The sequence below is a fragment of the Bemisia tabaci genome, chromosome 9, assembly GCF_918797505.1.
Source record: "Bemisia tabaci chromosome 9, PGI_BMITA_v3".
In the NCBI taxonomy this organism is placed as follows: domain Eukaryota; kingdom Metazoa; phylum Arthropoda; class Insecta; order Hemiptera; family Aleyrodidae; genus Bemisia; species Bemisia tabaci.
In genome coordinates this window covers 20,166,135-20,189,912 of record NC_092801.1, presented here as the reverse complement: position 1 = coordinate 20,189,912, position 23,778 = coordinate 20,166,135, and the positions used below count along the sequence as shown (strand labels likewise).

Below are 23,778 nucleotides of genomic sequence, written 5' to 3'. Positions count from 1 at the left end.
GAATTTTCCGGGGGAGGCCCCTCGAACTCCCCCCTGCAGCTGGGGGGGGGGGTCCCCCCAGATACCCCTTAGCCCAAGTTCTATATCCTTCCGTGCCCCCCCCCCCCCCCACAAAAAATTCCTAGTCCCGCCCATGCTGAGAATAATTCCTAAGTTCACTCAATACGAGAAAAAATCAGACTTACCGCTCCAAGAAGAGGTGAATATGAAAACGGTGCACACCAAACGATCGAACTTTCGAGAGGTGGCTTAGTAAATAGAAGAATGGCAATGGAGCCTTGACCGTGGCCGTAGTGAAGCTGCAAAGGTCGGGTTCATCTACCTATATAGGTTAACAGTGTTTTCGATGATAATCCGTCCGCTCCGTGACGTCAGAATCATTTTTTGCGAGCACATGAGACAGTCTCGAATGATAAAGATGAACCACAGCTCAAAAAAACCTATCGATTATGGGGTTTCCCCGCGATATCGCAACCGCCGGCTTTATAAATACAAGCGATTATCATCGCTCAAAAGTCATAGTGAAAGTAGAGAAAGTGCACGACGCAAGTTCGTCCAAATTCTCTCCAAATTTTAGACATAACGTGAGTACTCACTTTCCTTTCATTCTAAAATCACCTTTCATTTAAAAAAAAAAAAAAACTTAAATCGCTCATCTTTTTAAGTTTCCTCGGAATCTGAGATGCAGCAGACATAGTCTTTATCTAACTCGACTGTTTCTATTTTAAAAATTATTTAACTTCTTCTCATCCTTGCGCAACTTTCTTTTTGATCATACGGACAGGTCACATTCAAATTTTGATTAGAGCACACTGGAAAAAAAAAAAACACATTGGATCTAGAGTCTAGACTCTTGAAAACATTGACAAGAAAAAATACTCTTGATTCAATCGGATTTTTGCTTGAATCAAAAGGAAATCCGCTTAAATTAAGAGGATTGGTTCTTGATTTAAGCTAGATTCTGATTGAATCAAGAGTACTTTTTCTTGTCGATGTTTTTAAGAGTCTAGACTCTAGATCTAATGTGTTTTTTTTCCAGTGTATCCTATTTGTGTAGGTAAAAGGAGGAATATTTCGATGGCCGAAGTGCGAAACCACCTAAATCTATTGCGGCGTTAAAGAATTTCCGCTTCTATGATTTATTTTTTTCGTGGAGAAACAACCCAACTTAATGGCTTGGAATTTGCACGGAATATTCTGCTAATTAGGAAGAAATATCAAGTATATTTTTAAGTAATTACGTTGATTTAACTTTCTATGAAAAAATAAAGTATGGCAGGAAGTCAACTACGCCGCAAATGGAGATACCTACCTACGTAGTTTCACCCTTTAGCCATCGATTTCTTGTTTCCCAGACGAAATAACGTAACTATATTATTTCAACGTTACAAATTTCCACACGTAGGCTGTATTTTCACCAGAAAACCATTGCGCCTTTTCACTCGAAAATATCAGGAATTATACGCAAAAAGTTGCAATTTTTTTTTCCAAGTTCGCTCAGTCTTAATCTCTTAAAGTATTGAAATTTTTGAAATCAATTTTGTAATCTTGCTTGAAAAAAAGTAATGTACCTCCTTCTGGAGAAACGATACGGATTGAGAGTAAAATTTTCTCTGACATATGTCAACTCATACCTATTTGTGTTTATTTGTTCCGGCAAGTAACGTAAAGGATGTGTCCCATTAAGGAGGGTATTTTGGCCCTAACTTTGGTCGAAAACTGAAACAGCTCAGAATAATGTCATGTATGGTCAAATCAACTATTAATCATCTATCCTGTGAGAACTTGTCCTTATTTGAGATGTTTTTGAAAGGTTTTCGCCTGATTTACCAGCGCAAAGTAGTGAAGTTTTGCAGTTTTCTCGAATAATTACTCACTTTCGGTCCTAAATTAAATAGTTTATGTATGAGCACAGGCGACTACCACTTTCATATTTGAATATGTTAATGTTTAGTACACCCGTCACAACATATTTAAATGAGAAAGTGGTAGTCGCTTGTGCTCATACGCAAACTATCTAATTTAGGACCGAAAATGAGCAATTATTCGAGAAAACTGCAAAATTTCACTATTTTGCGCTGGTAAATCAGGCAAGAACCTTTCAAAATACCTCAAATAAAGATAAGTTCTTGCAAGGTAGACGATTAAGAGTCGATTTGACCATACATGGCATTATTCCAAGCTGTTTCAATTTTCGACCAAAGTTAGGGCCAAAATACCCTCCTTAATGGGACACATCCTTTTACATAGTGGTAACTTTTATTGGAAAGACGGATACGAATCACATAATTTTTACTCATGATTAACTTTGACCACTAGTCTAGGTGTGAGTTTAACCATCATGATATCAATGACTAAACTGTGAAACCACGTACGTAGTATCGCCGTTTGAGACGGTGTAGACTTCCTGTCTTACTTTATATTTTCTTTGGAAAACTAGTCAACTTAGTTTATTGAAACAGTTCATTGTTTTTTCCTCTCTGTATGCAGCATATTCTGTATAAATTTCAAGCCATAAAGTTGACTTGTTTCTCTTCGAAAAAACGAAGTAGGAGCGGAAATTTTGAATCACCGCAATGGAGATATGCATGGTTTCGGTTTTTAGCCATCGATGTATGCCTGCGCATCAATCAAATACTATCCATATCGCAGTTGTATTCGTTGCGCGAATAATATTCTGAAAGAATTTGAGAAGAGGAAACATATATCAGAATATTCAAAGCCGTGCCAAGGAAAAATACCATATAAGCCATCAGGCGTTGCCAAATTTCCGCCGAAAAACAACGAATTTTCAGGAAAATTTGTGAATATTTCTCCTCGGATTTTTCGGAGGATTTTCTTCGAAAGTTGATCTAAAAATTCTGAAAATTTCAAGGATAAATATTCCTAACTTTCTTCAAAAATGGATATTTTTGGAGACGAAATTTGGCAACATTTGAATGCTCATACGGCGTTCTTCCTTAGCACGGCAGAGTAGTACCTCTAATTCTAAAATTCCAACGTATCAGAATCAGTGGCGTGGCGCGAATTGCGATTTATCGATTGTTGTGCCATTTAAACCTATGGTAAAGAATCGATTATTCAGGTGTTCGCTGCGAACACTCTATCTATCGATCCTTTTCCATAGGTTTAAATGGCATAACAATCGATACATCGTAATTCACGCCATGCCACTGATCAGAATGCTTAAATCCACACCTTGTCTAATGGTCCGCTTTTAGAAATCAAGTGAACACTTTTTTTTTACGAAAAACTAGGGGGTCCGCGCATCGGTCGCTCCGCGGCCCAACCCTCTCGCTCCAAAACGATGGGAATAATTCGATTTCTATTTTTCAGTCTTCTAGATCCAACCGTGCAAATTCTAGACTCGAGATAGGAATTTTATCGGTGGTTCCGGTCAAGATGCTATTAGGCGTAATCGTTCTCGTCACGCTGAACATTCTCAGCGTGATCGGAAAAGCTACTCCGAACGTGGACGAAACCAACGAGGGTGCATCAATTTACGGCTCCGAAATCCAATCCTCTCAACAACTGGGCAGATCCAAACGATCATTACCGAACCTCTACAACATGATGGAAAGGACGCTCCCTTGTACTAAGGGTTTGAAAGGATCATTTGTCTACAACGGGCATGGCAATTGGTGCGGTTCCGGGGGTTCTGGCAATACTATCGATGGGATCGATGAATGCTGTAGGGACCATGACTATTGTTACGCCAACAAGACTAGGTGTGGCTCCTCCTTGAAAGAATACACATCGAACTACGACTGGACCTTATCATATGGTAGTAGACCTGACAGTCTCATCATAACCTGTAACGACCGAGACTTTGAGTCTTGTAAGTTCATGCTGTGCGAGTGTGATGTAAAGTTTATCCGGTGTCTTCAAAAGCAACCGTGTCCCTAGGAAAGAAGGATATCGCACAATTGCATAATTGGACTGCATTTTGCAAAAAGGAACCAAGAGCATTTCAATGTTGCTCAGATTGTGCAACTTAAATCCTTTCAAAAAAATTACAGAAATCACGAAGAAAAATTACATTTACGGAGGTAATTTTCGTCGTAAATTTATAGTTTACTGGGAGTAAAGATAAAACTTTTTTAAATGATCAGTTTCTATTTGCAAGGTGAAAAAAGTTGCACAATCTTAGCGACATTGGAATGCTTGTGGTTCCTTTTTGCAAAATGCAATCCAATTGTACAATTTCGTTGGTGGATACAGCAAATTGGCAACGCTGTTTTTCTAAATTTAGACCCATGGAAATGTATCGATTCTCCAAGGGGCCAGGTGCTTTGACAAGAATCGATTATTAAACATAGATTTAAATGGAGGGAATCCGGTGTTGCCAAACTACAGTATCCGCCTCTGTACAATTTGTATTGTATAAAACAAAGACTCGGAAAATATCATGAAAAACTTGTGACGAACGAAGGCAGAAAATATAATGAGTTTGAAAAATATTTGTATTAGTTTTCGATTTCACATGTCGTCACCTTCCGGCCAAAGTATTACGAGCGCCATGTGACCTTTAAAAATTTCCGCCGCCATTTTATTTTTTTACAGAGAAATCGTTAGTTGAATCTGTTTCAAAATTTCACTGAATTTCATCGGCAGCACAAAGAAAATTCAATGAAATATTCTGACGGCTTCGTTGAACACTTTCTCTGTAAAAAAAAAAAAAAAAAAAATAAAAAAAAATTAAATGGCGGCGGAAATGTTTAAACGTCGTATAGCGCTTGTAATAGGTACATATTTCTCAATTGAGGGATGACCTGAAAGCCTCTGGTTCAAGAACCCTATGAGGGCGAATTTTTTCTATATGTTTGTTTTAACGCTAGGACAAAACTTGTAAACCTCCAGCCATTATTTTCTTGTTTACTTTAATGAGATAAATAGTCGCACAATTTGATGGGATTTAATTGACAATTCATTTTTTGTCCTCAAATGTTCTGCCATGATCGATCGGATGCTGAAAAATGTTTCTATCTGAAACAGAAGGGGGGGGGTCCCATTTAATCATTTTTGCACCAGATTTTTCAAGTTTGTTTCAGACAGGATTTATGGCATTTTAATTTCTGCATAAATATGCGCAAGAAATGCACTGCTTCCTCTAGGAGGATTGAAGGGAAAAAAAAAAAAATTCTAACATGTTTATTGTCAATCATAGGCACCTGAATAACTAATAGAACTAGCATGAGAATCAGTGGCGTGGCGTGAATGATCGATTATCGGTATTTCGCCATTTGAAGCTATGGTAAAGAATTGATTACCAAGGTGTTCGCTGCGAACACCCTGATAATCGATCTTTTTTCATAGGTTTGAGTGGCGAATCAATCGATATATCGCAAAACACGCCACGCCACTGATAAGAATCGTCAGCAGAAGTCAAGCATTATCTATTGCTGGGCAAGATTTGTAGACAGTACACAAATCCTCGAATAGGCAACTATTACCGCACGGAGGATGCTGTCTAGCCTACCTCGAAAATTGAAGGCGAATCGGTGATGCGCGTAACCTCGATACACTCGCCGTATCGTGTGGACTCACTGCCGTTTTGCCTGTAGTGACGTCAATTTTTGCACACTTTTTACTCACTCATAAGTCTCGAACATCACAAATAAAACGAATTTTGCTGTAATAGCTGAGCCAGTAAGTTCATTTTTAATTGATTTGTCGTCTTTTTTGCGCACTTACGGCTTTCTCATGTCTCGTCTTGATACAGTTAAGGTGATTCGATGGACACCATATTTTGTGTCAGAACGGCTTGCGATATATCGCATCAATTGGATCCATTTTTTCAGCTACTCGTCATTTTTCTCAAATTTTGAGATCGCAATTCTATTGTCAGGAGACTAAAGCACTCACTTACCAATTTTAACAAAGAAATTCAACGTAATAAAGGCGTGGTTTTTTTAGAGATAAAATATCGCATTTGAGTGCAGTTTCGATATCAGTATCGAATGCGATGTTTTCTCTCTGGAAAAAACCACGCCTTTATTACGTTGAATTTCTTTGTAAAAATTGGTGAGTGAGTTCTTTAGTCTCCTGACAACAGAATTGTGATCTCAAAATTGGTGAAAAATGACGAGTAGCTGAAAAAATGGAACCAATTGATGCGATATATCGCATGCCGTTCTAACACAAAATATGGCGTCCATCGAATCACCTTAATCTATAAGAGTTTAGACGGATTTTGAAAGAAACTCGATTTCGAAAATTTGACACTTACTGCTACTTCACTATCACAGCAGAGTGTACCTGCGTTTTTCTTACCTTGGCCTTGGTTCTCGGCGACAACGAGAGCGCGCCGTCTACTGCGCCGCGACGCACAGTGGACCGAGTCAACCAGAGAAGGCGGACATGAAATTTTTGACTAAAACTCTAAATTTTGATGCTCATTTGGTTACATTTTAAATTGTAAGGGGTGCTTTTAGAAGAAAATTTCAGGAGGAAACCAATGGTACCACTTTCAGAACCTTACAATGTTGTATAAACGGAGTTAAAACCTTTTAAAAGATTCCAGTTTCCGTCCGACTTCTCCAATTGACTCGATCTGCTGTGCGCCGGGCGCGGGGAAAATAGGAAAATAAATGCGGTGACCACAATTCGGTGTTAACAAGAAGAAAGAGGTTAAGGCTATGTCGAACACGAGAACACGGCGCGGCGGTGCGACCGCTAAAAATAGGCGCCCAACCCACTTACCAAGTTACGCGACACGTTCGCCAACCGCGCCGTAACCCGCGCTCTGACCAACCGGCCCGAAAAATCTAAAATTCCCGTGGTATTTGTTTTTTTGCGTCGTTTTTAGGGAAATTTTGAGGACCGAAATCAAGATTTTTCCTTTTTTTTCTCTTTTTTTTACCACAGCTTCAAATGGGAAAATATCGATGATTGATCATTGATACCTTGCCACCGATCTAAATCCATTGATAATATCGATTTTAAGAATCGACTGTTTAACATACATTTAAATGGAGGAAAAACAGTATCGCCAACTTTCAAGAGTCTGCAGAAGAGCATGTCGACGGTGGTGTAAGTCGGCAATCACATAACTCGTTTGCGATGTCAGAAAATCTCCACATCTATGTTATTTTTTTAAAAGAGAACGAATTGACATCACTCCTTGAAGTTTATGCAGAATTTTCTTCGCACAGAGAAGAAAAATCGCAGAACTTTTAAAGAGTTGCCGTTGAGTAGTTTTCCGTTTAAAAAATAACGTACGACAGGAAGCCTGCGATGTCGCAAACCGAGTTATGTGATTGCCGACTTACAACGTCGATGTGCTGACCGTGGCTCCTACATACTTCAAGCGGGCCGATTATTAAAATTGATAGACAAAGCTATAGACAAAGAAGACAAAAGAGATATGGAGGGATCCCATTGATGAAAGCGGGCGATGGTTGCAATGGACGAAAAAGGTAGGTAATATACCAATTAACGGCAACCCACGAGAGACCCTATAGTGCCTGTAGTCAGTCCATCATTTTCTCCCTTAGCCTATTTCAACCAATAGGACCGCTCCATGCTCTTTGTATGTCGCTTTGTCTATCAATGGGTCAGTTGTGCTGGTCCCAGAATCATGTTATGATGCTTATGGGATCTGTTCAAACCACAATTTTCTACGTTTAATATTAACCGAGATATTGCCCATTAAAAAGTCAGGTTTTTGACGTCATCCACCGCGGTTATGACACCCTTGGTTCCTTCCACCTTGTTTTCATCCAAGTTTCACGTTGAGTAACCAGTGCATCATTGACTGATGAAAGCAAGGTGAAAGAAACCACGAAAGTCACTACCGCGGTGGATGGCGTCAAGAACCCGACATTTCAAAGGGCGACATCTCGGCTAATATTGAACGTAGGAAGTTGCGGTTTTGACGGATCTCATTATTTTTAGCTAATCTGCAAGAATCAATCATGAAAACACGATTTTATAACCAGTGCAACTGACCCATTTCAATAATCAGATCGCAGGTGATTCATAGACTATCTCACCTAGAATCGATATTCATAATGAGATGTTAATAATAATACGTACAATGATGATTATCATGATGATACTATATTTATTTTTTGAATGGAGGAAAAGCATTTTTTGCGAACTTGCGAGTAACCCAATGAGATGTTAATAATATAGCACGTGTAATGATTTTATATTTATTTTTTTGAATCGAGAAAGATCATTTTTTGCCAACTTGCGAGTAACCCCACTATGCTCGCACAGTGGATCGAGTCAATTAGAGCACTGGAAAAAAAAACACATTGGATCTAGAGTCCAGACTCTTGAAAACATTTACAAGAAAAAATACTCTTAATTTAATCAGATTTCTGCTTAAATCTAAAGGAAATCCGCTCAAATTAAGAGGCTCGGTCCTTGAATTAAGCAAAAATCCGATTGAATTAGGTAGAACCCTACATAAAGCTCTCAAAAAAATTCTAAGAGATGGCGCCACAGTCGCTGATCTTAAAACATGCCATTTTTTGTCACTTCTCATTAATTTGTGAAGTCAGGATTGAATATATTAAAAATGTCTCAACGTTACTACAAAGTACATATCCTCAGGATTATGCAGCTATAATCGATGTTAACCTTAAATGAAAATTAGTACCCGAAAATATGCACGCCGCAATGAGAGTCTTCACTTTTGCGCTTATTCAAACGGGCCGCGCGCGCGGGAAGTGCCACATTTCTTTCAAAAATCACGATACTCCATTGAGAAAAGCGGATTTAGGCACCGATCGTGACGGCTCGGACAAACGTTCGAAATCCCCTCTTCCGAGAGTCGGTGCAGTCCGAGGGCTGATTCCCCCTCTCACCACTGATCACTCTCTCATCTTTTCTCTCCACTGCTCCGCCACCACCCCGCACGCGGCCAGTTTAGACGCCTGGCAGTCCTGCTGGCTGCTTCGATGACATAATTTCTCTCCTACGCAAAGGCGCCTGCCGCGGGCCGCGGGGGTGTGTGACTTTTCCACTCCAGCCCCTCTCTCCTCCCTCCTTCCTACCACACTTGCTAGCAGGTACCTGCCACCTAGCCGTTGCTCTTATTAGCTGCCTCTTGGTTTTGCCGCATAAAAGCGGATCCCAGAGCGGATCCAGACTCTTCGAACCGGGAGGGAGGGGGTGGCTGGCGGAAGAGAATTCTGGTTCTGGGGTGCTTGCCCCGAAAATATTTCCAAATAATTCCAAAAACTCCACGGCTAACATCGAAGTCTTCATTTTGCCCCCAGGCCGCCACAGCCCCCCTAGGGGAGGATGGGCCTGTTGCAATGAAAAATTTCACTAAAATGCAAAAAGTCACAAAAGAGCTTCAAACTTAGCATCGAGTCCGAGTACAACTTCTTCCTAATGTTAACGCGGACACAGCCTATGAATTAAAAGAGAGTATTCAAAACTCTTAACCCCCTGCCCCCCTTCATTTTTGGTTGCGGAGCGGGAAAAACCGGGAAATTCGGCAGAAATAATGCCCGATCTATTGTCCAACTTGACGAGGACCCTTGAAACGTTGCGACCAGTCGGAGGACTGCAATACAGAGACTGCAACCCACTTCAGGGAGTACAACATCCATAAAACCCCCGCTGCCCCCCTCATTTTTCGTTGCGGAGCTGGTAAAAACCGGGAAATTCGCCAGAAATGATGCCCGAAACTACTGTCCAACTTGACGGGGACCCTTGAAACATTGCGACCAGTCGGAGGACCCCGTTCGGGGACTTCCGTCCTCTTGAGGGACGAAATCATCATCCATAAAAAACCCTGTTGCCTCCTCATTTTTCGTGGCCGAGAGGGGAAAAAACGGGGAAATTCACCAGAAATGATGCCTGAAAGTAACGTCCGACTTGACGAGGACTCGTGAAACGTTCCGACCAGTCGGAAGACTGCAATACAGGGACTACCGCCTACTTTAGAGACGGAAACATCCATGAAACCCCCAATGCTCCCCTCATTTTTCGTCGCGGAGCTTGTAAAAACCGGGAAATGGTTTAAGTTGGACACTACTTTTCGGCATCATTTCGGTCTTCTTTCTCCAGGAATTCTCTTTATCGGAGTTGAAAAAAATGGGCGTAGGAAGAAAGGAGAGATCTTTCAATATTCACAACTTCATCCATGTTGGACAAAACGTTTTTAAGAAGGCAGCGACTGGTATTAATACTCGTCCATTCTCAGGTAACAATAAAGAGGCAAAAATTGAATTTGTCAAGGATAACGAATGAAATTCAGGGGGCAGCGGGGATTTTATAGATTTATCCGTCCCTAAAGTGGGCGGCAGTCTCTGTATTGCAGTCCTCCGACTGGTCGCAACGTTTCAAGGGTCCTCGTCAAGTTGGACAATAGATCGGGCATTATTTCTGCCGAATTTCCGGTTTTTCCCGCTCCGCAACCAAAAATGAAGGGGGGCAGAGGGTTAAGAGTTTTGAATACTCTCTTTTAATTCGTAGGCTGTGTCGCGTTAACATTAGGAAGAAGTTGTACTCGGACTCGATGCTAAGTTTGAAGCTCTTTTGTGACTTTTTGCATTTTAGTGAAAGGACCCCGCACGGTTCTTATGGAAAATTGCCCTCGGTCAAATGCGTTGAAACTTCAGTATGTTGTGCAGCATGTCATCATGAACAAAAGTTCCAATAGGCCAAACAAGATCCCATGTGCGGTTTTCGAGATATTCGCCGTTTTATGTGCGTAAACGGAGGTTTCGCGCGCTCCCGCCGGAAGCCATACCATTGTGCGGCGCCGCTCGTGCCCTTCCCTCCCAGTCACTCTCCGCTGCCCGCCGCCCATACCTTGGCTCCTCTATCTCTCCAACTACGACGCTCACGCGGCTGCGCCCATCATTACCGGACCGCGCCCGCACGCCGTCTTCTTACGCGGCCTCTTCTTCGGCCATGTCGCCTCTTTTTCTCATCGATCCTTTCTCTAAGTCTTCAGAAACGTTTAAGAAGTCCATTTTTACTAAACATGATAATGCTAATAACACAAATAATACAAAAAGAAAGGAAAAACAAATGATAATCCATGCGAAAGCACGTAGGAGAGTTGGAATGCCTAAGAGACGTTAAATAAAACAAACTTTTTTTTATTTTCCTCCCTCTTCCTTTCTTTCTTTTTTTTCTTCATTTTTCTCATGTGGAAGCAGTGAAAGTAACTTTCTGTTGGAAGATGATGTTGATGTTTTTTCTTTTTTTGCTTTCTTTCTTTCAATAATGACGTGACGGAGGTTGAAGGTAATTAGTCGGCTGACGATGCCAAGTAGGAATTAAGTTTGCTTTATTCTGACTTAGCTGAACCGCACCAATGGAGGAGGAGAGAGGGATCATTAATAACTGAACTCAAGGAAGAGAGATGTCCATTTAGGCGTAAATGGTCACATTTTAAGTCGCTCCAACTTGCAGCACCACCTTATCAGCCATCTTATTATCTGCTGATCGTATCCTCTAATCAGATCGTACATCCAAGACAAAACTCCAAAGAGATGATGAAAAGAGTTGCAGGTCGATCGTAACATTCATGCGCTTACGCGGCTTTTTTGCGAGTACGAGTTTACGATCGGCGATCAGAACCCTCGACCATCGAAAGTTACTTAGGGATTTTCTTGCAATGGTCTTCTAGCCGCATCTTTAATGTCTTTTTTATGGAACCTGGAGAAAACTCGTACTCACAAAAAGCCGCGTACGCGCATGAATGTTACGGTCGACCTGCAACTCTTTTTCGTCATCTCTATGGAGTTTGTCTTGGATGTACGATCTGATTAGAGGATACGATCAGCAGATAATAAGATGGCTGATAAGGTGGTGCTGCAAGTTGGAGCGACTTAAAATGTGACCATTTACGCCTAAATGGACATCTCTCTTCCTAGAGTTCAGTTATTAATGATCCCTCTCTCCTCCTCCATTGGTGCGGTTCAGCTAAGTCAGAATAAAGCAAACTTAATTCCTACTTGGGCATCGTCAGCCGACTAATTACCTTCAACCTCCGTCACGTCATTATTGAAAGAAAGAAAGAAAAAAAAGAAAAAACATCAACATCATCTTCCAACAGAAGTTACTTTCACTGCTTCCACATGAGAAAAATGAAGAAAAAAAGAAAGAAAGGAAGAGGGAAGAAAATAAAAAAAAGTTTGTTTTATTTAACGTCTCTTAGGCATTCCAACCCTCCTACGTACTTTCGCATGGATTATCATTTGTTTTTGCTCTCTTTTGTATTATTTGTGATACTAGCATTATCATGTTTAGTAAAAATGGACTTCTTAAACGTTACTGAAGACTTAGAGAAAGGATCGATGAGAAAAAGAGGCGACATGGCCGAAGAAGAGGCCGCGTAAGAAGACGGCGTGCGGGCGCGGTCCGGTAATGATGGGCGCAGCCTCGTGAGCGTCGTAGTTGGAGCGATAGAGGAGCCAAGGTATGGGCGGCGGGGGCAGCGGAGAGTGACTGGGAGGGAAGGGCACGAGCGGCGCCGCACAATGGTATGGCTTCCGGCGGGAGCGCGCGAAACCTCCGTTTACGCACATAAAATGGCGAATATCTCGAAAACCGCACATGGGATCTTGTTTGGCCTATTGGAACTTTTGTTCATGATGACATGCTGCACAACATACTGAAGTTTCAACGCATTTGACCGAGGGCAATTTTCCATAAGAACCGTGCGGGGTCCTTTTTCATTGCAACAGGCCCATCCTCCCCTAGGGGGGCTGTGGCGGCCTGGGGGCAAAATGAAGACTTCGATGTCAGCCGTGGAGTTTTCAAGGACTCTTTGAAAAACATGGCGTGGAACTCGATTCCGTGGAAGGGGCCGATTTCGGCCCAAATCGCAACACCTATCCTTTCTTTGGTTTCATGTCACCCTAGGGCACAATTTTTTTGAAGAGATATCGGTGTGGTTGGAGAGCGGAGTGGAAGATTAAATTTTTAACCGGCAAAACGTGGGCGGATCCAAGGGGGTCGTATAGTGCATACGTGGTGTTCAAAAAGTTACCGGGCTGATGCCGCCTTGGCCTTAAAAATGATCCGATCAAGCTCAACTGGAGCTCATTTGAAAGCTTATACTCTCACGAGTACAGTGGTTTTGAGTTTTTTTGAAAAATATTTATTATTTTTCGTACAACATCAATTTTACGGCGGCATGTATGGCCCGCTCAGCGATTTATGTATTGGAGGGCCGAATCATCGAGATCCATAAGCCCTCCATAGACGATCAAATTCCCGAACCAGTTCCGATCGAAGTAGCATCAAAGTGTCGGGAGTCATCAGTCTTAAACTCATTAATTTGCTTCATTTTAAAATGAAAACCTAAATAACCTTTGGACCCCCCTAACTTTTGATGGGGGGAGAGGGTCGGATCGACTTCCGGTTTGCGCCAAAAATTTTCTTTTTTTATGCTCTTTCTAAGGATGTACGAGGGCTGTCCCAAAAGAAACCGGACTTTTGTCATAGAGGGCGAACCGAGCGTCGTAATGAAGTTTTCTTGAGCTTGTTTGAAAGCTGATAAGCTACTGGAGATACTGGTTTTTACAGAATGCAAAAATTCGTCTTGGTAAGGAAACTACACGCTTTGGAATTCAGGAAAGTCAAACTCGAGTTGCGATTTTTGTCTTTATTTCAAGAAAAATTTAGATACAACTTAAAAAAACCCAGGTTTTAAGTTAAAAACTTCGTTGCTCTCATTCAAATGCTTAAAAATAAGGAAATTAACATTTTAAGCAGCTTACCAAGTCATCACCTATCCCCTTCAAAATACTAGCTTTGTCGATGCATTTTTGCCACTGTTTCTTCAATTGGGAGAAACACTGTTGGAAATCCTCAGGTTTGAATGATCGCAATTCCTTCAAGGTGAAACTGTCAATCGCGAATATTACAATGGTGTTCCAAGACGATTAAGCGAAAATGTCCGCAGAAAAAGGCCTGAGCTTTGGAGAGAGAATTCCTGCTTTCTGCATCACGATAATGCACCTGCCCATGCATCCCTCCAAATTGGCGAATTTTGTGCAAAGAATGCCATGAGTGTCCTCCCTCATCCCCCTTATTCACCTAACCTGGCTCCGCGTGATTTTTTATTATTCCCACAACTTAAATCTACCTTGAAAGGTCGACGTTTTCAAACCATTCCGGAAATTCAAGAGAACACCTTGAAGGAATTGCGATCATTCAAACCTGAGGATTTCCTACAGTGTTTCTCCCAATTGAAGAAACAGTGGCAAAAATGCATTGACAAAGCTGGCGAGTATTTTGAAGGGGATAGGTGATGACTTGGTAAGCTGCTTAAAATGTTAATTTCCTTATTTTTAAGCATTTGAATGAGAGCAACGAAGTTTTTAACTTAAAACCTGGGTTTTTTTAAGTTGTATCGAAATTTTTCTTGAAATAAAGACAAAAATCGCAACTCGAGTTCGACTTTCCTTTATTCCAAAGCGTGTAGTTTCCTTACCAGGACGAATTTTTGCATTCTGTAAAAACCAGTATCTCCAATAGCGTATCAGCTTTCAAACAAGCCCAAGAAAACTTCATTACGACGCTCGGTTCGCCCTCTTATGACAAAAGTCCGGTTTCTTTTGGGACAGCCCTCGTATGACATGATGGCGGTTGCCGTTTGAAATTTTTGAGTTGCCCCCCGCCCCGTCACCCCGTGGGGGGGGGGGGGGGGGTTAGAACTAAAAAGTACCTCAAAAAGTTTCCCCCTCGATATGAAGATGGACGCCACAAACCGAAAGTCTTTATCGTAATTATAGAACTGAAGTTATGGCCAGTGGTGCGTAACTTTGAATAACCCTGTATACACTTATATTTTTTTTACAGATCACCCATAAATACGTGCATGATGTTTCCGAGAAAATTTTGATTTGTTCTGATCAGATATTCTAATAAAAGGTGCAGTTTCTGAATGAAATATTGTAAAGGTTGATAAAATTTTAATGCAGAGTATGGAGGACATACGAGTAAAACACCATATCGACGGTGAAACTACCAAACCACGTATCTCGTTTGCGGTGTTTAAAAATCTACGCTCGCATTTTATTTTTTTGAAGTAGACCAAATCAATATCATTCCTTGAAATTTTCACAGAATTTTCTCCGCACGATGAGGAAAAATCACAAAAATTTTCGAGACTGGACGTTAAGTAGTTTTTCATTTAAAAAATAAAGTATGACAGGAAGTCTGCGACGTCGCAAACCGAGATACGTGGTTTGGTAGTTTCGCCGTCGATATGCACTTACATGAACGCATACATTAATTTAGCACCTCTAGTTCCGATAGGTCAACGGCCTTATGAAAGAAATAGGGAATTCCATCTTTGGTCTAACTTGGGTCGGCGTCTAAAGCAGCGACCGAGACCCGAATTGGGTCCTTGACCTGCACCTGTTCATCGGGAGGACAAGGAAAGAGCGAAAGATAGGTGTCACTTCGACTGCTAGAGCTACCAGGCCTTCCTTACACGTCCGTGGGGTGATGACACTTCGCGTCGGATCCTGAGGTGCGCGCAGGCACAGAGTAAGGGAGGCCTGAGATAGAGAGAGATGAGAGGGGAGGGAGAAAGAAAAGGACAGAAACCGGAGAGAATTGCCAGGCATGAGGATTCGGACCCCCACTCCTTTCGATAACCGGCCGAGATTGTAAAGGTTTGCGCGGGCATTTTGAAATGCGCAGAAATCGGAACTTTCATCGCGGCGTGCATAGTTTCTCCGCAAATAATGATCGCAGAAAGAAGCTGATTGCACATAACTGTTCAGCATACTATAATCTTTGTAGTAACGTTAAGAAAATTTCGCAAGTCTGGCTTATGTCTGAGCAAATCGCCCGGATGCATCGAAAAAACATGGAAAAAAAACGACAGATTTCGGCGAAGAAGCGCCACGTGGTGGCGGTTTTCTCAACTACAGTAGTAGGGATCCACCTAAGAGTATTTTTCTTGTCGATGTTTTTAAGAGTCTGGACTCTAGATCCAATGTGTTTTTTTTCCAGTGAGAGATCGGACGTGACATTTTTTACTAAAACCGCAAATTTTGATATTTATTTCGTCACATTTTAAATTTTAAGGGATACTCTTAGAGGAAAATTTTACGAGAAAACCACTGGAACCACTTTTAGAACCTTAAAATTTTGTATAAACGAAGTTTTAAGCTTTTGAAGTTTCCACATTTGTCCGACCTCTCCTATTGACTCGATCCACTGTGACTCGGTTCTGACGTGGGCGGGAAAGCTGGAGACATCTCGCCGATTGAGGAGACTGGGATATGTCACATGTTACATCGGAGACGAATCCCGAATGTAATTTGAAAGTTGAGAGAACGAATTTCGGCGAGGTCGCCTTGACAAAACCTGCTGTTTATCATCGTGCGTTGTCACGATGTTTTGCCATTCGCTCTCATTTTTCCCTGTTTCCCCGCCCTCCGTTGTTGTTAGATGCCGTGCCGATAAAAATAATTTTCTAGCAACTTTTTTTTATGTAGGTAGCCACTTCGTGAAAAGCTATCTTGTACAGAAATCTCGTGCCCCCCCCCCCCCCCCCCCCAGAAAAACGGGATCCTCCATTCCTCACCCCCCCGCTCTCTTCACCACGAGAGGTGGTCCCATGGCCCCCCCTAGAGAAATTTCCTAGCTACGCCCCTGATCGCATCGATTAGGTAAAAAATCTCGGCAGCTTTCGAATTCTTGGTAAAAAAAGGACGATAGCCCCTGCGCATAACCCAAAAATCGGCAGAGTTCAGAGAAATCAATGCAGAATAGTGTTTGGAAAAAAACCTCGCATTCGATTCAACTATCGAATTCGAGGTTTTTTCCCCAACACTATTCTGCATTGATTTCTCTGAATTCTGCCGATTTTTGGGTTTAGAATGATTCTTTAGGCTTATGCGCAGGGGCTAGCGTCCTTTTTTTTTTACCAAAAATTCAAAAGCTGCCGAGATTTTTTACCTATCGATGCGATATATCGCACACCAGTTTGACCCAGCACTTGTGCTAGACGAATCACCTTAAGGTTTCCAAATTCTTTCTGTAAATTTCATCAGAATATAACTGAAATTGTAAGTGAAAGGGTGATCCAGTGAATCAAGTGAAAGGGTGACGACAAGGAGTTGTTGACGAAATGGGGGACTGCCAACTCATTGAAGGGGTCTGGGAGGATAGGGAACTTTGGCGGCTGAGAGTCGCAGAGCGCCAAAGAGCGTTGTGGAAGCGGCTTGATGTAATGTAATATAACTGAAATTTCCATCCAAAAGTTTTCTGCTTTTTGCGTGTGATTAGAAGGCAAAGTCGTGTGATTTTTGGCTAGAAACGCCCAACGGACAGCATTCAATTTACGAGTGGGAAATTTGCAACAGCGGAATATAGTTATTTTTTTTGTCCCGGAAACAGCGAAATGTAATTAAGAGGGATCCACATATGCGAGTAACATGAGTCAATAGCCTCCAGATGAACCCGCTCTCTTTACATTTTTGTTTAATGATGAAGAAAAGGTCATTTAAGGGGTCGGTCACCAGAGGCGGATCCAGCAATTTGGCAACCCCGGATTTCCTCCCTTTAAACCTATGCTAAATAATCAATTTTTTTCGGGGCGCCTGGCCCCTCCAAGAATCGATACATTTCCATAGGTTTAAATGGAGAAAACACAATGTTGCCAACGTGCTGGATACGCCAATGTCGGCACAAGGCGTGCCTCCAAATTATATTTTTCTATATGGCTAGACAATTTAATGTATAATTTTGTTCCGATCATGATTATTTTCTGTCGTGGCGCGAGATTATCTCTCTTGATATCCCATTTAGTGAACTTTCCAGAAAAGCAAAAGGAGGTCATTACACTAAGGTCAAGGTCAACACATTTCGTCGTTTCTCCATTGGCGGATCCAGCAATTTGGCAACACCGGATTTCCTCCATTTAAACCTATGCTAAATAATCGATTCTTATCGGGGCACCTGGTCCCTCCAAGAATCAATACATTTCCATAGGTTTAAATGGAGAAAATTCGGTGTTGCCATATTGCTAAATCCCTTTACGCGTTTCCCGCAAGAGAGAATCCTACCGAAGACGGGAGCGAAGTCACGTTTGAATCAGTCTGTATCAGCTGGCGAACTCGATGCCGAGTTAATGCTAACGCCTTGATGCAACTATTCTTGCTTAAGAGTAGCCCGTGTTGCATATCTCAAAAATGAAGGCTCTATCGTCTTCATCGTGAGTTACTCATGCGCGCAGCAGCGTTCTGTTGCATAAGGGTCCGCTGGCGGTAAATCACTCACACGAAAAAAGGTAATGAGGATTTCACTATGGGTGGTTACCGGATAATTGGAATAGTTCTGTCGCCGTATAGCAGACAACACCATTTTCGGTCATATTTTTAGTAGAATTGATAATCACTCGAATTTTTTCGCATCAGGTAATCTTCAAACCCCGGTAAAAATTGGCGATAGAAGCTGCGTTTCAAAATACCATAGGAGTTCTTATGGCCGACTGAAGAAGACGATAGAAAATCATATAGCTGGCTGTAGAAAGTGGAAAAAATCATACGGCCGGGCTACACGAAGCGATAAAAAATTATACAGCCGGGCTATAGTTCCTATCGCCGGGCTTAACACTTTATCGCCTGGCTGTTGCTTTTTCGCCATCGGCTATAAAAGGCTATAAGAAACTGTGTAGAAATTCGTGTGCTTTGTAAATCCTTAAGTTTGTACAGAATCACCTTAATATTTACAAAACGCACATTATATTTTCCTTTACTACATATTTTTTTTCATCAATTAAAATGAGAATAATCCATACAAAGTGTGCAAACATTTCGAAGTCATGAGTTGAAAAACGCTGACTCCACGAGATTAAATATTAGAGCCCAACACAAAGCGGAGCGGCGGCGCACTGGCACCTACAAACCTAACAGGGATATTTCACGCATTGCGCAATGCGTGAAGTATCCCTGTTAGGTTTGTAGGCGCCAATGCGCGTTTTGCGCTGGCTGCCCGCCCGCCGCGCCGCAGCGTACCACGGCGCTTGAAGCAACTATTTCACACCAGAGGTATTGCACAGTATCATACGAAATTGAAGGCGCTCCAACATATTAGGAATGGCAGGCTTCCTTCAAAAGTACGGAGCTTTCCTTTTAAAATAAATCATGATACTACAGCCCAAAAAGAGAGCGGTAGTTAAAAAACTTACTAAGTCCTAGCATCCGTAATTACTAACGTTTAGCATACACTATATCGCCAGGCTGTTGCTTAATCGCCATCGGCTATAAAAGGCTGTAAGAAATTGTGTTGCCGGCTATAGGAGCTATTGGAAATCTTACAGCCGGCTGTAGGTCAATGGTATTTTGGAACACAGATTCTACTGCCAATTTTTACCAGGGAAGGGTATATAACGTATAATAACGCTTTCTAATGATTTATTGCTCTACTTCTCAATTAGTATTTTGTGAATTCCGAAAATGTGCTGTCTGTTACGCGGTAAGAAGTCAGCGCAACAGACAGCACATTTTCGGTCATTTATGTATTAAAATTGAAATGTAGAGCATAAATACGTCCAATTGGACCTCTCCTCGCCCAAGACCAACTAGACCACGGTTAGCAGAAAGAAACCAAGCCACATCAGCCATCGTCTTTAAGAAGAATGTTTTTCCGGAATTCGTTGAAAATTTGAAGGAATTTGCCTCGTACAGTGCAAAAAATTCACTGAAACTTGCACATGAATCCGCACAGCCGTTTTCATGTAAAAAATTAAATTACCAAATTAAATTTGGCAATAGTGTCTTGGTTCCTCTCTGCTCAACGCGGTCCAATTGGATCGCGTTAAACAGAAAGGAACCAAGCCACATCAGCTATTGCCAAATTTAATCAGGCAATTTAATTTTTTCTATAAAAACGGTTGTGCGCATTTTAGTGCAAATTTCAGTGAATTTTTTCCATAGTACGAGGCAAATTCCTTAAAATTTTCAAAGAAATCCGCACAAACGTTCTCTTGTTAAAAATGAAATTGCCCAGTTAAAATTGGCAATAGCTGATGTGGCTTGGTTCCTTTCTGTTAAACGCGGTCCAATTAAAATTCGCTTACTTCGCAAAAGAATGTAGATCAAGCGAATTTTCTCCTCTCATCCGTGGGGATTCATCACCGCCGGCCGGTGGAAACATCAACGGTGGCTGTCTGGATGTAAACACAATGGAATAATGGGGTCACGAGCCAGAAACCTCAAACGCCAAAAATAATATTTTCCCACACTCGCGGGTTCGTCCACTTTCATCCCGATCGCTCTGGCGCTCCACGATGCCAAGTTACAGAGTGCAGAGTACGATATTTCCCCGAAAATTCGGTGGAATACCCGGAGAAATGGCAATGGTGTAGTGCTACAGCATCTTGGCTGCTGCGACGCCAGCTAGATACTTACAGATGGACCGTAAAATGAGTCAGGAGTAGTTTCGTACTCAACTAGTCGTAAAGGGACCGTACCTAAATTGGACTTCATTTTGCAATTTGGACCTATAAATTCCGGCCCGGTTTAAAAACAACGTATGTGCCATTAGTTTCTCTTTGCACATAAGTGTTTTTTCAGATGAGCCAGAATTTATAGGTCCAAATTGCAAAATACAGTCCAATTATGTAACGCCCCTCCAGCGTTACGCGGCGTTACAAGGGGTGGAGGTATAGAGCGAAGCGTTACGAAGCGAGTTTAATTGATTTTTTTTTCGAGTTTCTGTTGAATTTTTCCTCAGTCGTCTTAAGAAGTTTTGAAGAATCTCGAAAATATTCTCTGCGATACTTTTCACTTTCCCTCACTTAATATATGTATTTCATCGTTTAAAAATATATTTTCGAGAAAGAGCAGCTGAGATAATAAGCTTCTAGACGTAATGGGTCCTAATTTTGCCGAAGATAGCGATAAACTAGTAATTTAGTAAAATTTGTTCGATATTTTGACGTTTGTTCACTCCCGCTGTAACCTCCCTTTTCATAAAAATTCTCCATGAAAAAAGGTACACTTACAAATACTCCAAATTAAACTTACAGATGGTATCAGCATTTATTTTAAAAAAAAATCAGGCTTCTTGCTTGATGACAGACCAATGTATTCTTGTGTCAAACTGCGCACCGAACCAGTTTCAGTGCTGTTTGCGATGTAATGATTTTTTTTAGAAAGCTGAATATATTTAACAGTTTCGGAAGGACCGTGTTTCAGCGGCCCGATTATTGAAACTATGTCAGCCCGACACGACAAGACATAGCCCTATCTCAACCATGCAATATATCGCAATTCGATGTCTTATCGGGCTGGTTTAAATTTCAATAATCGGCCCGCAGAGGAGAAAGATAATTTTTATGGTACACCGAACTTTATGAATTTGCCAAACAATAAGTTGTATTTTTCAGTGACCGATTTGAGCTACATGCTACGTCGAGTTTGGTCTTTTTTTGGAAGTGGGGGGGGGGGGGGGGTTGAATTTCCTAATTCTAATCATTTGTACATTGTCTACGAATCCTAGGTGAAATTTTGATGAGAAACTATGATACGTGTTACTTAGATTTTTACCCTGTCTAATAGTTCATTCATTTTAAAGTGAAGGAAACAAGTTTCTGATCAAAACTGAAGTATCAAGTTTCTACCAATAAAGGGAGAAAATTTGGCAACGCCGTGAAAAAATTACTTTTATGACGCCAAGGGGTCGGCGGCCCTGGTCTTTTTTGCTCTTCCTCTGGATGACCTTGAAAATTACCGCAGGCTTGTTGCGTTCGGTGTACGCGGTAACGGCAGAACGCCGTCAGGTGTATGATGCGCCTTCAAAATCGCTGAACGCTACAAATGTAACAGATGCATCGCATTCATGCACTCACCTCACACGATCATAATTACCGCATACTGTTTTGCCCTGTGTATAAACTAAAAGGAGCCTCTTCACTTCTTTTCCCTTCTTCAACTTCTTCTTATTTTTCCTCCTCCTTCTCATTTCCATCTGCTTCTTTAAAGTTTCTGGCTTTTTATCCACCTATTTAATGAAAATAAGAAATTTAAAAAAAAAAAAAAAAAAAAAAAAAAAAAAAAGTTATATGGGTTTTTCATTTTACCAGGTTTGGGTATTATTACCTGTAAGTTATCTTTTCGTCCTGGTTTTTCTCGATTAATTCCTGTCTTAAGCGATGTACATTTCGGAAAAATTATTTTCTTCTTCAGGCCACAATTTTTTATTTTTTATTTTTTTATTTTATTTTTTTTTTAAATTTTTTTTTTTTTTTATTTGACTAGCACTAAAACATTGTGCGCGTTCGAAATTGCGAGACACGTTAAAATATTAAAATCGGAGAAATAAAAACTAAAACACACGTAGACTGAACAAAAATTAATTTACCATGAAACCGCACGGGTCGCGACCGATTTATTACTCAGTAATAAATCGGTTGTAAATAATTAATAATCGGTATTACTAATAAATATTGGTAGAAATCAATTCCACTAAACAACAAATTGAAATCTACTATGATTGGCGAAAAACACAAATGCCCGTGTTCAAAAGTATTTGTCGAAGATTAAAAACAGAATATTCTCTGACTACAAGTATCTCTACAGCAACTAACTGTCTGTGACAAATGTCAAATATCAGTCTATTTACATACTTTTCCTTTTTTCCCATGTAAAGCATCATTCACGACCTACCGCGGCTAAGAATTCCTTTTAATTAAATTAAATAATCTGCGTCCACTTGGCAGTAGTGGGAGAGAATGAACTGAGAGGGGAGACGATGTAATAGAGAGAGAGGGGAAGATAGGATGCCCATTAGTGCAAGAGAGATAGCGGAGGCGTGACCCGCCAAGCGTTTAACAGCTATAATTTCCGCCGCCGCCTCTAACCGGCGCCGTGGCTTAGTTGGTTAAAGCGCCTGTCTAGTAAACAGGAGATCGCGAGTTCGAATCTCGCCGGTGCCTTTTTGTTTTCATTGGAATTTTTTTTTACTATTTTTTTTCGAAACAGTTTCTACGTGACTGCTCTATTTGACATGTTCATTAAAATTTCGTATTCACATTTATTTCTTCTCATGTGCCATTAATAGGAGTTTTAGTCCTCTTTTCACAAATTCACCGTACCTACTAAAATAAAATAAAGTAAATGCGCCTCCACTCGATACAGTGTAGATTTCCGGATGAAGTGTATCTGAAATATTTATGTGTAAAGAAAATTAAAAAAATAACATTATTATCACATTTACTAGGAATAAATAAATATAATTGAATACCCAAACGGTTCATAGAGAAATCAAGGCACTTAACTTTGCCAACGCTCCAATAATTCGATCGTTTTTACTTAATGTCTTCCTTCCTTTTTTTCCAATGAAGATTTATAAATTAATATTCCATCGGTAAAACATTTCTCTTCTTCATGTCTTCCATTTTTACATGTTTTACTTCTTTTGAATTTAATTTTATTTTTAAATAATAATTTTATAAATCATTTTGGTTTCTATTGTTTTTTTTTACTTTTATTTTTTTTAAAATTACTATTCGCCCTCTATTTTTTACATTTTTAAAATTTTCTTCGGTTTTATCGCTATACTTGATATTATTTTTCCCATTTTTTTTTTGTTTCGTATTGTTAGTATTCCCTTCATTTTTTATTTTTTCATTTTCTTCACTGCATCTTTTATTGTACATCTTAATTAATTTGATTTTTTCTTTATCTATTTTTTTTTCATTCATAGTTTTTGTCATCCTCCAAGAAAAAAAAAGAAAAAAAGTTGAAATTTTTTTATATTGTTCATTCCTTTCCTATAAATAGAGAGTAAAATCCTGCATTTTCTCTCTCTCTCTTTTTTTTTTTTTTTTTT

The 23,778-nt window shown here is 40.6% G+C and overlaps 2 protein-coding genes and 1 non-coding gene across 30 annotated transcripts in view; all 3 read left to right on the top strand.

The window, feature by feature from the left end:
• The window catches only part of bt (projectin protein bent), a 256,610-nt gene that overhangs the window by 84,848 nt on the left and 147,984 nt on the right, over positions 1-23,778 (top strand). The gene's annotated exons all lie outside the window — the stretch shown is intronic.
• On the top strand, positions 500-4,460 carry LOC109034797 (basic phospholipase A2 acanthin-1). The gene is made up of 2 exons (XM_019048146.2): positions 500-584; positions 3,337-4,460. Exon 2 carries the CDS (start codon positions 3,403-3,405, stop codon positions 3,904-3,906), a length of 504 nt encoding a protein of 167 aa, XP_018903691.2. The 5' UTR covers positions 500-584; positions 3,337-3,402; the 3' UTR covers positions 3,907-4,460.
• Positions 22,809-22,882, top strand: TRNAT-AGU (transfer RNA threonine (anticodon AGU)). The gene has a single exon. It is a non-coding gene; the product is annotated as a tRNA-Thr (tRNA).